This window comes from Leucoraja erinacea, chromosome 25 (genome assembly GCF_028641065.1).
Source record: "Leucoraja erinacea ecotype New England chromosome 25, Leri_hhj_1, whole genome shotgun sequence".
In the NCBI taxonomy this organism is placed as follows: Eukaryota; Metazoa; Chordata; class Chondrichthyes; order Rajiformes; family Rajidae; genus Leucoraja; species Leucoraja erinaceus.
Genome location: NC_073401.1, coordinates 27,499,851 through 27,514,507, shown reverse-complemented (window position 1 = coordinate 27,514,507; position 14,657 = coordinate 27,499,851). Strand labels below are relative to the sequence as shown.

The window sequence follows — 14,657 nt, the reverse complement described above, 5'->3', positions numbered from 1 at the left end:
GAGATCACATTGAAATTGCATGGAGGGGAATGAGGATGGATCGTGGTGTGTTAATGTGGGTGGATCTAACTGCGCGGAAACAAGCCCTTCAGCCCACTGAGTCCGCGCCAACCAGCGATCATCCCGCACACTAACTATCCCACACACTGGGGACAATTTACAATTTTAACCAAAGCCAATTAACCCAGTCTTTGGAGTGTGGGAGGAAACCGGAGCACCCGGAGAAAACCCATGAGGATCACAGGTAGAATGTATAAACTGTATACAGACAGCACCCATGGTCAGGATCGAACCCGGGTCTCTAGTGCAATACGGCAGCAACACTACCGCTGCGCCACTGTGCTAACTTTTGGTGTTAATAACATGTAAGATTATTAAGGGTTTGGACACGCTAGAGGCAGGAAACATGTTCCCGATGTTGGGCGAGTCCCGAACCAGGGGCCAACAGTTTAAGAATAAAGGGGTAAGCCATTTAGAACGGAAATAGGGAAAAACTTTTTCACACAGAGAGTTGTGAATCTGTGGAATTCTCTGCCTCAGAACGCGGTGGAGGCCGGTTCTCTGGATACTTTCAAGAGAGAGTTAGATAGAGCTCTTAAAGATAGCGGAGTCAGGGGATATGGGGAAAAGGCAGGAACGGGGTACTGATTGTGGATGATCAGCCATGAAGCTGGCTCGAAGGGCCGAATGGCCTACTCCTGCACCTATTGTCTATTGTCAATAATCAGGGCAGCACAGTGGCAGAACGGTAGAGCTGCTGCTTCACAGCGCCAGAGACCCCGGTTCGATCCTGACCACGGCTGGCGGTCTGTGTGGAGTTTGCACGCTCACCTTGTGACCGCGTGGGTTTCCTCCTTGAAAGATTCTTTCAGGTGATGAAGTGGAATGTTTGAGCAATGAGACCATGATCAGGGAGCAAGATGGGAGAGGGGGCAGAGGGTGATGGATTGAGGCGACAATGAGGAGGTGCATTCAGGAGGGAACTGGGTGTCTTTGTGATGATAAGATTCTTCAAGTTCTATTGAACCTCAAAAATAGGATTGATGACTCTGGTGATTTTGTCCCTGGAAGTGTACATGTTCCACAGTTCAGTACGGTAAACCCTTGTTACAATGAACCATAGGGTGGTGGAGGAGGGGGTGGATGGTGTTCGTTACTGCCGGTTGTCCGCTCTAAGCGTTCAAGGGATTGTACCTAGTAGAAACAAACAACTGCAGTTGCTGGTTAAGACACAGGAGGGACTCATAGTGCTGGAGTAACTCAGCGGGTCAGGCAGTATCTCTGGAGGCATGGATAGGTGACGTTTCGGGGTCGGGACCCTTCTTCCGACTCTCGGTCCGGAACTGGGCCTGGAATCCAGGCAAGTTGACGGCCCCGGTCCTGCTGGCAGCCGGGCGAGAGGCGAGGAACGCCGGAGTCGACGGTCGCGGCCCACGGTCGGGCGGAGTGCAGGTGAGGATCGGCGGTGACAATGGCCGGCGCGGCTTGGAAGCGGCCGGGGAGACGGTGTGGTGGTGGTGTGGACCTGTGGTGATGGTGGTGGTGGTGGTGTGGGCCTGTGGTGACTGTGTGTGGGCCTGTGGTGATGGTGTGGGCCTGTGGTGGTGGTGTGTGCCTGTGGTGTGGTGTGGGACGTGTGGGCCTGTGGTGTGGTGTGGGGTGGGCCTGTGGTGTGTGTGGGTGACCCTGTGTGGGCCTGTGGTGATGGTGACAGTGTGGGCCTGTGGTGACAGTGTGGGTGGTGGTGGTGGGTGGTGGTGGCCTGTGGTGGTGGTGTGGGCCTGTGGTGACGGTGTGGGCTTGTGGATGGTGTGGTGGTGGTGGTGGTGGTGGGCCTGTGGTGATGGTGTGGGCCTGTGGTGACAGTGTGGGCCTGTGGGACTGTGTGGGGTCTGTGGTGATGGTGGTGGTGGGTGTGGGCCTGTGGTGGTGGTGGGCCTGTGGTGATGGTGGGGTGTGGTGACGGTGTGGGTGTGGTGGACGGTGTGGGCCTGTGGTGGTGGTGTGGGCCTGTGGTGATGGTGGGCCTGTGGTGACGGTGTGGGCCTGTGGTGGTGGTGTGGGCCTGTGGTGGTGGTGTGGGCCTGTGGTGTGGTGTGGTGTGGGTGGGCCTGTGGTGGTGGTGTGGTGGTGGTGTGGGCCTGTGGTGGTGGTGTGGGCCTGTGGTGGTGGTGTGGGCTGTGGTGACGGTGTGGGTGGTGTGGTGATGGTGGTGGTGGTGGTGTGGGCCTGTGGTGACGGTGTGGGCCTGTGGTGGTGGTGTGGGCCTGTGGTGGTGGTGTGGGCCTGTGTGGTGGTGGTGTGGGCCTGTGGTGGTGGTGTGGGCCTGTGGTGATGGTGTGTGGTGGTGTGGTGGTGTGTGTGGTGGTGTGGGCCTGTGGGTGGTGTGGGCCTGTGGTGATGGTGTGGGCCTGTGGTGATGGTGTGGGCCTGTGGTGATGGTGTGGGCCTGTGGTGGTGGTGTGGGCCTGTGGTGGTGGTGTGGGCCTGTGGTGGCGGTGTGGGCCTGTGGTGGCGGTGTGGGCCTGTGGTGGTGGTGTGGGCCTGTGGTGACGGTGTGGGCCTGTGGTGGTGGGTGTGGGCCTGTGGTGGTGGTGGGGGCCTGTGGTGGTGGTGTGGGCCTGTGGTGACGGTGTGGGCCTGTGGTGACGGAGGCAGGTCTGGCCTGGAAGCGGGGCGAGCCGGGGGGGGGGGCGGTGGTCGCTCCGTCCGCTACAACCGAGATCCATTATGACGTGCATTAAAACGAGGTGTTTTACTGCAGATGACTGACTATACCCACCTTCTGTATCATAATGCTGTAGGTCCCGGTAAGCTTCAGACCCCTGGTGAAGTAGAGTGTGTTTATCCAGCCTAAGACCAGAGCAAACACCATTACAGCAAGATAGGACTCCTCACCAGCCACGTACAGTCCTGCCGACACCAACACCAGGATGGAATAAATAAAACTGCAACACAGGAGCACCACAGGCCTTGGTCAGGAGACGGTGACAGGATAAACGCAACTCTCTAGCTACACCCAGCTCTGACCCACTTCTCCCAACAGTTGAGTCTTTGATCAGTGAGGTGCAACTTCAGCAACTTATAGTTAAGATTAGTTTTTGAGATACAACGTGGAAACAGGCCCTTTGGCTGGGCAGGCCCAGGCCGACCAACGAGCCCCGCACATTAACACTATCCTACAAACACACACACACACACACACACTAGGGGGAATGTTTACTGTTATAACCAAGTTCATTCACCTACATACCTGGACATCTTGGGAGCGTGGGAGGAAACCGAAGATCTCGGAGAAAACCCACGTGGCCACGGGGAGAACGTACAAACAATGGTTGGGGTCGAACCCGGGTCTCTGGCGCTGTAAGGCAGCAACTCTACCGCTGCGCCACCGTGCCGCCCAGATATCTCTCAAAGTTCACCACTGTAATACTTCAGGGTTTGCCCTCTGACCTCTGACCTCCGACCCTGACAACCCAGACATATCTACTGCCATTAATTGCCTTTGCCAGCTGCTTGGCCAGTTCCCTTTAACCGCTCGGTGGCAATTTACTGATCTCTCAGCATCACTGGCGTTAGACATACACAAATTAACACAAATATTTATATGTAGGAAGGAACTGCAGATGCTGGTACATACTGAAGATAGTCACAAAGTGCTGGAGTAACTCAGCATCTCTGGAGGAAAAGGATGGGAGGCCTGTCGAGTCCGAACCTTTTTAGTTTAGTTTAGAGACAGCGCGGAAACAGGCCCTTCGGCCCACAGAGTCGGCACCGACCCAGCGATCCCGGCACATTAACACTATCCTACACACACTGGGGACAATTATACATTTATAACCAAACCCATTAACCAACAAACCTGTACATCTTTGGAGTGTGGGAGGAAACCGAAGATCTCGGAGAAAACCCACGCAGGTCACGGGGAGAGCGTACAAGGTCAGGACCCGTGGCCAGGATCGAACCCCGGTCGGTCTCTGGCGCTGTAAGGCAGCAACTACCGCTGCGCCACCGTGCCACCCCTTCTTCAGACGTTTTCTCCAGAGATGCCGCCTAACCCGCTGAGTTACTCCAACACTTTGTGCCCATCATTATTTCCCACCACTGGGTCATTAATGAATTGTGTCGCATGTAGCAGGCAGCATTAAACACATTTCTTCAAACAGCCTTTCTGCTTCTCAATTTCAACTTTTCCTTCTGCATTTGGTTCAATGTGATGCACATGAATCTGTATTTTCCATGGGCAGATTTGAGCGGTATTTCTGACTGACTGAGAGGGAATGAATACAGACAGCTTGCCCAACGCAAACATTCCACAATTCTCTCCAGCAGGCGACAACTTACAGCTCAGGTTAATCACAGAAACATATGGGGAAGTAAGTGACCATTTGGCCCATCATGTCCATGCCAGCCAATACAAGCACAAGTCTATAATGGAGGGTTCAGTAAATGGCAGCCTAATGGTCATCGTCACTCTATGCACAAAACATTATCTTACATTTTTGTACAATTAATCACACAATTAGCAGTCTTCTGACAAAGTGAACATGTCGTAATCTGAATTTTAGGTCATCTTTAAGGACACAGAGAGGTTCTTACTAAAGTAACTGGAATGATCCATCGATGAACATGGAATTCATTCCTGGGCATTTCTTCAGGAATAGATCCTTGACCTTTGGAAGAAAAGAAAAAGGGATCAATTTGTGTCCTTTTACATCACCATCACGGTTTCAACAGGTGTTTGTTCCCCTTCTCCGTACTTCATCAGATCTGTGTGGAGTTTGCAGGTTCTCCCTGTGACTGCCTGCGTCTCCTCCCGGGTGCTCTTTAGTTGTGATTCTTTTCAGGAATTAATGACCAGATCACCGAAACCCTTCAGCCTTAGATACCGAAAGGATCAGCCTGTGTTCAGAGTGCCAAATAATTATGCTGAGAGAATGGAGCGGCCTGGCTTGTACACTCTGGAGTTTAGAAGGATGAGAGGGCATCTCATTGAAACATATAAGATTGTTCAGGGCTTGGACACACTAGAGGCAGGAAACATGTTCCCGATGTTGGGGGGAGTCCAGAACCAGGGGCCACACAGTTTAAGAATACGGAGTAAGCCATTTAGAACGGAGACGAGGAAACACTTTTTTCCACAGAGAGTGGTGAGTCTGTGGAATTCTCTGCCACAGAGGGTGGTGGAGGCAGATTCTCTGGATGCTTTCAAGAGAGAGCTAGATAGGGCTCTTAAAAATAGCGGAGTCAGGGGACATGGGGAGAGGGCAGGAACGGGGCACTGATTGGGGTTGATCAGCCATGATCACATTGAATGGCGGTGCTGGCTCAAAGGGCCAAATGGCCTACTCCTGCGCCTATTGTCTATTGCCTTTTGCTGGAGGAACAGAGCGGGTCAGGTAGCATCTGTGAACTCGATGGGCCGAAGGGCCTGTTTCCACACTGTAATCTCAAAAGGCAAAACTAAACCAAATTACTGGCAGCTTCCTCCCAAAACTACGTCAATGGCAGCAGGTCACCAGTAAGTATTTGGGATAATCCCAGAGGATAATTTTCCCTCCAATTCCCCAGCCCTGGGCTTTTTCACTCAGGATTCCCGCTAACAATGTGATATGTCAGGTGAGGGGAGACATCTTCCTGCAACTCACCTCTTCCCTGCAGGTCACTGTATGCATTGGGCCATCTTGTCACTCCTCGCACCTTAATCTCAACCATCCCGAATCTAGGAATTATTTTGCTTCACGCCTTCCTGACCTTGAAGAAGGATCCCTACCTGAAACGTCACCCGTTTGTTTCCCTCCACAGATGCTGCTCGACCCATTTGGCTGTTGACTTTCTCCAGCAGTAAAATGGCGGCAAAAGTGCGGCACGGTGGCGCAGCGCCAGAGACCCGGGTTCGATCTCGACTACGGGTGCTGTCTGTACGGGGTTTGTACGTTCTCCCCATGACCTGCGTGGGTTTACTCCGAGATCTTCGCCTTCCTCCGACATTCCAAAGACGTACGGTTTGTAGGCTAATTGGCTTGGGAAGAATCTAAATTGTCCCTAGTGTGTGTAGGATAGCGTTAGTGTGTGGGGATCGCTGGTCGGTGCGGACTCGGTGGGCCAAAGCTAACCTAAACTAAACTAAACCAGGTGCTGGAGAAACTCAGCAGGTCAGGCAAAGTCTGCAGAGGGGAATGGACATATGACGTTTTGGGTCAGGACCTTTCTGCAGGTATGGATCAGCTCACACTTGGAAAATGTCTATGGATCAGGTACTTGAAGGTGGACAGGTTCTGGGCCTGTGGAAGTCAGCAGCATACAGGAAACTGGGCAGACATTCCCCACACCCTCTTTAAATCTCCGGGTAGCCTCTTAAATCAGAAGGTCTCACTACACTCCACCAAAACAAATAATCAAACACATTTATTTTAAAACAAATTAAAAATTGTTTCAATAAATATTGTGAAAAAATGTCCTGTGGTTCCATCTAGTTTCTAACCAACTTCATGTTAGGTGTTTACAATAAAGCATTTGACAAAAGGTCCAGTATATTTGTTGATGGATATTTGCAAAGCTGTAAAAATATCTCACTTCCTTCTGTTGAGAGGAAATTGCTCTGTTTTTCCTGAGTCAACGGAGGAAATGTTCAAAACCAGGAGTATCCTAGACCTTTGCCACGTTAGATAGCCTTAGTCAAAATGGCCGCTGCTCTCCTGGTTCAGACCAAGATTCCCAGTGAAGAAACATTCATCAGTAAGTAGATGTTGTGCAAGGTTTGGGCTAGGTTTTGGCACAATGGTCTTCAACAGTTAGGACATTGGGTATAGAAGTTGGGAGGCCATGTAACAGTTGTACAAGACATTGGTGAGGCTGCGTTTAGATAATTGTGTTCAGTTTTGGTCACCCTGAAATAGGAAAAATGTTGCTAAGCTAGAAAGCTTACGGGGTTAATATCCCCCAACCCAGTCCCCCAAACCCCCCCGCCAAAAATCCCTCATTCATAATCCCCCCCCCCCCCCCCCCCCTGTGAGTCAACTCATCCAAACAGCAGCGCTGAATAATCTCCAGAGAAACTTACGTTCGTGAAGAAAAAGAAGATGGCCGTGATGACAGTGATGAGCTCGCCCGCCATTCGCAGGTAGTCTACGGAGGTCTCGTATGGATAAGGAGGCTGGAAGAGATTTCACAAGAGAAAGTCATTGATGTGGCCTCGATGATGAGTGATGAAGCAAGTCCTGGTCAAATCAATGACATTTCACACTTGCAGCAGCACATAACCGTGATGGATCTGTAAACTTATTGTGCTCTGTCAAAACCCAATTAAAAAAAAACATGGTATAGAGCCCCGGTGTGTATATGCGGCCAATGTGTGTGGTGTCAGGCCCCGCTGCTCTTGTGTGTCGCCGTTGCAGGTATATATATATCCAGGGTTGTGTGTGCCGTGTGTAGCCTATACTCTATATGTGTGCAGCAGCAGCAGCAGCAGCAGTGTGTGCAGCAGCAGCAGTGTCCTATATATATAATAGCTCCGTGTGTGTGTGGCACCAGAGTCCCCGGCTTCTTCCTTTTGGAGTGTGTGTGGCCCCAACGACAACGGAGTACGAGAATATAGGTATAGTGCATAGATTCAAAAAGTTTCCCCCCCCCCCCTCCCACCCCCACACACACACACACCACAACATATATACATAAAAACTTGACAAAATATATATATGCAGATGTATATGTGTGTATATATAAACTTGAAGAGATATATATGATGGTATATATATGTGTGTGTGTACATCATATATACACACTTGAAATATATATATGATGTATACATATATGTGTGTGTGTACATCATATATATCTTCAAGTTTTTATACATACATTGAATATATATGATGTATGATATATATATATATACACACACGTATGTTTAAGAAAGAACTGCAAATGCTGGAAAAATCAAAGGTAGAAAAAAATGCTGGAGGAACTCAGCGGATGAGGCAACATCTATGGAGAGAACGAATAGGCAATGTTTCGGGTCGTGACCTGAAACGTCGCCTATTCCTTCTCTCAGTGTAAACACATGTATTTTTGTATGTTTGTACGTATATGTGTGTGTGTCTGTATAGAAGGGAGAGTATGTATATGTGTATGTGTGTGCCTATATAAGAATAAAGGGGAGATCATTTAAAACAGATGAGAAAAAACATTTTCATCCAGAGAGTTGTGAATTTGGGGAATTCTCTGCCACAGAGGGCAGTGGAGGCCAATTCACTGGATGAATTTAAAAGAGAGCTAGATAGAGCTCTAGGGGCTAGTGAAATCAAGGGATATGGGAAGAAGGCAGGCATGGGTTACTGATTGTGGATGATCAGCCATGATCACAATGAATGGCGGTGTTGGCTCGAAGAGCCAAATGGCCTCCTCCTGCACCTATTTCCTATGTTTCTATATATATATACTGTATAACTTGAATATATCTATTATATATATATATATACTCCATCATCAGGTTTATATATCTATCTTGAATATGTATATATGTATGATAATATATATATTGAGGATGGAGTTTGAATTTCGTCCAACTCGTGTGTATAGAGTGAGTAGCGCAGGGGGCTGAGCGCGCAGCCTTGAGGTGCTCCCGTGCTGATAGTTAAGGGGCTGTCCCACTGTAGGAGCTAATTCAACAGTTCTCCCGAGTTTCCCCTGATTCGAACTCGGAGATTTACGGTATTAGCCGCTCGTAGGTACTCTGGGCTCTCATGGACATTTTTCAACATGTTGAAAAATCTTCACGAGTCTTCACGAGCTTACCGCGTTTCCCGAGTACCTGCCGTTAGCGTTACGAGCGGCTAAGAGACGTCCCCGAGCACCGACGTACCCGCTACGTACATTCTACGTGCTTACCACGATTTGATTTTTTTTAAAATTCGGAAGAGCTCTTGAATTACTTCGTACAGTGGGACAGGCCCTTCATTGGGGAGGAAGTTTTGTTGCACTAGACAGAGGAGATTGACACAATCACTGCAGCATAGATTCCTTATTTCTCCATCTCCTCCCCATGTCTAAAGCTCCTGCATCACTGCCACAATATAAAAATAAATGTGACGGCAAGTAAGAGATAGATCAGCCATGATTGAATGGCGGAGTAGACTTTAATTTTTTTTTAATTAGAAGCAAATGTACAAGAGTAGAACCAACGGCATATAAAATGATACAGTTATTGTGCAGCTTCAATTTTAACTTTTTAGCTTTGAATTAGAAAAAATGAAAAGAGAAAAAGTGAGATGTGCAAAGATAGGACCCCTAGACCAGTGGTTTTTTTAGCTCATTGCCCCCTTGGGATCTTTTAATATTTCTGTGCCCCCCCCCCCCCCCTGACATTAGTAGCGGAAAAAACGTACTTCAATATTATAATACCTTCCATAAAAATATCAGTGTCTATTAATTGCACATATATTCCCTTTTATTCTATTCCACAAACGTCAAAAATATTTCAACTACATAGATTTAAATTTATTAGAACTGAAATTTAGGAGGCAACAGGGTGGTAGCTGTGTGGCCCCCTTCATTGAACCTGTGGTCCAACTAAATTCCAACATTTTTCCTTTGGCCCCACTGAAATTTGCCTGGTATGGCCCCAGGTTGGGAATCAGTGCCCTAGACTACCAAAGTGGTGAAGCCAAAGAGTGAATAAAAGAAAGAAGGAAGAGAGGAATTGAAAAAAGAAAAGGACAAAAAGAGAAAGAGAAATGGTGGTAGACCCGCCTCTCACCCCTCCCCCTCCCCACCCACCTCACCCAACCCATAGTTAGATTTAAATCCAAAGTGTTGAGCTATTCTCACTATCCTTGTATAAAATCAGTGAAGGGTGGCCATGTCTTGGGAAAATGATCTGGTTTTTATGGCGGAGGAGACTTGATGGGCCGAATGGCCTAGTTCTCCTACTGTCACTTATGACCTTATGAGCAAATCTGAAGCAATATCTGTCCGACTGGTACTTTGGTGAGCGTGCAAATCCATTTCACATCCAAAGGACAAAAAGGTACATTGAAAAAGTGTTATCAAAAGCGCGCAGGCAGGCAGGAGATGGATCGCATGAGTACTCACTTGGCCTTCTGATGGTCTGTAGTATGCAATGAGGGTGAATATGATCATGGCTGTGATGTAGGATATAACACTGAGGTAGAAGGATACAGCTGCAAACTTCTTCCATTTATCACGGAATAGTTCGTTGATTGGTTCCACTGCCAACATTTCGTAACGATTCTATCAGGCAAAATTAATCAGTGTCGGGATTAAAACTTCACCAGCAAATGCCAAGAGCTAATTCGGGCCGAGAGCTGGAACTGTAAGGCTAGAGGTAGCTAGAGACAGCCAGAGAACAGGCCCTTCGGCCCACCGTGTCCGCGCCGACCAGCGATCGTACACCAGCTCTATCCCACGCGCTAGGGATAATTTACAGAAGCCAATTAACCGACAAACCGACACGTCTTTGGAAAGTGGGAGGAAACCAGAGCACCGGGAGAAAACTCACAGGGAGAACGTGCAAACTCTGCACAGACAGCACCCGAGGTCAGGATCGAACCTGGGTCTCTGGCGCTGTGAGGCAGCAACTCTACCGCTGCGCCACCGTGCCACCATCATCCTCATTCTCATCACTTAGCTAGAAACTATTAAAGGTTTTGATGAAGACTGCACACCTTTATACGGAGTGCCCACACACATCACGATACCAGAACCAAACCATTGAAACATCTTTTCTGCAAACTTTACTGAGCTCTTATAATAATAATAATAATAATTTTATTTATAGAGCACTTTAAAAACAAACATAGCTGCAACAAAGTGCTGTACATCACTAATCATTGACAAAAAAAGTTAATACACACCAAAAATAACAATCAAAAGAAATAGTAGGAAAAGACATGTAAAATAAAGAAACATCAAAAACACCACAAACAGAAGCAAAGCCTCAGGCATGGTCAAAAGCCAGGGGGTACAAATGCGTTTTAACACTGGATTTGAAAGTAGCCGCTGTCCCAAGTAATTAAGTCAATTTCTATCATCGACACAAGGAACTGCAGACGCTGGTTTACAGAAAGAGGACGCAATGTGCTGGAGTAACGGATCTGCGGAGAGCTTGGATAGGTGACGTTTAGAGTCGGGTTTTTCGATAGGCAGATGGCCAGGACAAAGGCCAGAGATGACAACACAGAAAGTGTGAGACAAAAGGATTGAATTGAGAATATTGAAGCTGGAGGAAGGAATGAAGGTGGAAGTGGAGGGGAGACCCATGTAACCCTTCATTCTTACCTCTTCCACAGCCAACAATGGAGCATTGTGAGCTCCACCTTTCCTTGGCCAACTGATTGACCAGAACCCACTCGGCCCGACTCTCCCCCTGACTCTCAGTCTGAAGAAGGCTCTCGGCCTGTTCCTTTTCTCCAGAGATGCCGCCCACCCGCTGAGTTACTCCAGCATTTTGTGTCTATCTTCTGAAGATGCCAATGTCACTTCTATTCCAATTTTATTATTTTAATTTTTTTAAATAATCTTTTTATTAGAGGCAGGTACATAACATTAAAAACATTTCATGTATATCATTCCTACATTACTAATATTATCGATTGATATTAACTCTGCTTCTAGTATTTTTTTTATATAGATAGAAAATAAGAAAGGGAAATAAATTCTATTCCTCTTTTGAGCGACCCCATTACCTCCATCTTCCCGTTGTAGACCAGGATCTCCAGGAGCGAGACCTCTTCACCGCACGTGTCTATCGCTGAGAGATCGTACAGCGAAGAGTACACTGGCCCGTACACCCAGTCTCGGAATTTGCGGGAGAGGTGCCGGGCACTCTCATCCGTTATCTCCCTCCGGATGATGTGCTGGAAAACCTGACGGAGATAAGAGGCCCACTCATGACGTGCCGTGGATTTCATATCAAGCCTGTTCAGAACTCTGCCTCGGCAAGGCCAGCAGCATAATCAAGGACGAGTCGCATCCCCCGGCCACTCCCTCTTCTTCCCCTCTCCCAATGGGCAAAATGTTTGCAGGAAAAATATTCCCGGAGTTAGGGGGGGGAGTCCAGAACCAGGGGGGGTCACAGTTTAAGAATAAGGGGATAAGCCATTTAGGATTGAGATGAGAAAAACAAATTTTACCCAGAATGTGTGGAATTCTCTGCCACAGACGGCAGTGGAGGCCAACTCGAGAGAGAGTTAGATATAGCTCTTTGGGCTAACGGAATCAAGGGATATGGGGAGAAAGCAGGAACCCCCCGGGGTACTGATTTAGGATGATCAGCCATGATTATATTGAATGGCGGTGCTGGCTCGAAAGGACAAATAGCCTCCTCCTGCACCTAGTTTCTATGTTTCTATGCAAGACGTACAGGAGTGTGAGAAGTCGCACCTCCAGATTCAGGGACAGTTTCTACCCACTGTTATCAGGCAACTGAACCATCCCACCAATAACTAGAGAGCAGTGCTGAACTACTATCTACCTCAGTGGAGTATCTGCGATCGGACTATATCTTGCACTAAACGTTAATTACGTTATTCCCTCGTCATGTATCTGTACACTGTGGATGGCTCCGTTGCAGTCATGTAGTCGTTTAGCTGCCTGGTCGGTATGCAACAAAAGCTTTTCACTAATCATGACAATAAACAAAACTAAACTAAACTAAACTAGTCTAATCTAAACTAAACGCTTCCACCACCATTCCTGGCAGCTGGTTCCAGGCACCCACCACCCCCTGTGCTTTGTCCTTTAGACAGTGCCCCTCTCACCTTAAAACATCTTTGGAATGTGGGATGGAGCCATGTTCCTATCTAAAACACCACTATCCCACCTGCTTCCACAACCACTCTTCTGTGGAATTCTCCGCCACAGAAGGCAGTTGAGGCCACAGTTCATTGGCTATATTTAAGAGGGAGTTAGATGTGGCTCTTGTGGCTAAAGGGATCAGGGGGTATGGAGAGAAGGCAGGGATGGGATACTGAGTTGGATGATCAGCCATGATCATATTGAATGGCGGTGCAGGCTCGAAGGGCCGAATGGCCTACTCCTGCATCTATTTTCTATGTTTCTATGTTTCTTGGCAGTGCTCTCCAGGCACCTCCCTCCTCCACTGCCCTCTAGGCTCCAAACTTTGCCCCTCTCCCATTAAAGCTACGCCTAGTCTCTGACATCTCCACCCTTCTCTCTATAGTCTGTTCCACATTGCAAAGTTGGTCTGATGGCCACCCCATCCCACCATCACAAAGCATTCTGTGGAGAGATAATCTTCAGCCCAAGTGCCTTAAGAAAGAACCAATTTACCCCGATCTTTCCGAGCTTTGCTGCCATCTTGAGGGGCGATAAGCCATCGTTGTTTAAAATCGCCTCCAAGTTGCTCTCCGGGTAGGTCTTGGCACATTTGATGAGGAACAGGTCGTACATTTTCGTCAGGAACTTGGTGTTCTCCCTGGTGTTGTCGGCAATGGCGACCAGTGCGTGGAGCACGGTATTTCCGCGGGAGTCCTGCCTCCGCAAATCCGCGACCTTGTCTGGGTTTTCAGTGAGGTAGTTGACGATGTCGGGCTGGTTGGTGCAAGCAGCCAGAGACAGAGGTAACTCGCCTGGGGAGATACAGGGAAAGACAGTTGGCATCACATCCCGAAAGACAGAGACAAAGAATTGTAGTTTAGTTTAGTTTAGAAACAGGCCCTTCAGCCCACCTAGTCCATGCCGGCCAGCGAGCCACGCACATTAGCATTACCCTACACACACTGGAACAATTTTACATTTACACCAAGCAAATTAACCCACAAAACTGTACGCCTTTGGAGTGTGGGAGGAAACCGGAGATTCCGGAGAAAACCCACGCAGGTCACGGGGAGAACGTGCAAACTCCGTACAGACAGCGCCCGCAGCCAGGATCGAACCCGGGTCTCTGGCGCTGTGAGGCAACAATTCTGCCTCTGCGCCACCGTGCCTCAATAAGGGAATTTTATGATTTTATAAGGTAAATATTTCATGATTTTATGAAGGATGTCCAATAATGTATTGAATTTGAATCAATGATTTTAAGCAGGGAATGTCTGTTGTTTTTGCTGGGTATAGAATGGTCTCGGTGGGATTGGGAGGTGATGGGCTCTGATGATTTCATGGAGTGGTTGAATGAATATGTTGGAGATTGCATGATTTAGTTGGGTTTTGATGGTCTACGGACGGGGTTTCATGAGGTTTATTTGGGAGGGGCCGTGTTGGCCACTTTGTGGGCCTGGACTCTCCCACTGGCATCCTCCATGCCTCCGTTTGGAAGGTGGTCTTGGAAGGTTGAGGGAAAACCTGATAGAAGTGGACCAAATGATGCGAGGCATAGATAGGGTGGACAGGCAGAACCTTTTTTTTCCCCAGGGTGGAAGTGTCAAAGACTAGAGGGCGCAGCTTTAAGGTGAGAGGGGCGAATTTGAAAGGAGATACGCAGGGCATGGTTTTTACACAGAGGGTGGTGGGTGCCTGGAACACACTGCTGGGAGTGGTGGTGAAGACAGACACAACAGGAGCATTTAAGAGGCGATTAGATCGGCACGTGCATGTGCAGGGTGTGGAGTGACATGGATCACGTACAAACAGAGGAGATTGGCATCTTGTCCAGCACGGACATTGTGGGCCAAAGGGCCTTT

The 14,657-nt window shown here is 48.4% G+C and overlaps 1 protein-coding gene across 1 annotated transcript in view; it reads right to left on the bottom strand.

The window, feature by feature from the left end:
• trpv4 (transient receptor potential cation channel, subfamily V, member 4) overlaps nucleotides 1-14,657 on the bottom strand; it is a 63,926-nt gene that overhangs the window by 13,519 nt on the left and 35,750 nt on the right. Inside the window, exons 6-11 of the mRNA XM_055655357.1 lie at nucleotides 13,309-13,607; nucleotides 11,703-11,882; nucleotides 10,090-10,248; nucleotides 7,064-7,156; nucleotides 4,600-4,673; nucleotides 2,783-2,948 (exon numbers count right to left, since the gene is read on the bottom strand). Coding sequence (XP_055511332.1) covers nucleotides 2,783-2,948; nucleotides 4,600-4,673; nucleotides 7,064-7,156; nucleotides 10,090-10,248; nucleotides 11,703-11,882; nucleotides 13,309-13,607 — 971 coding nt within the window. The remainder of the gene's footprint in view (nucleotides 1-2,782; nucleotides 2,949-4,599; nucleotides 4,674-7,063; nucleotides 7,157-10,089; nucleotides 10,249-11,702; nucleotides 11,883-13,308; nucleotides 13,608-14,657) is intronic.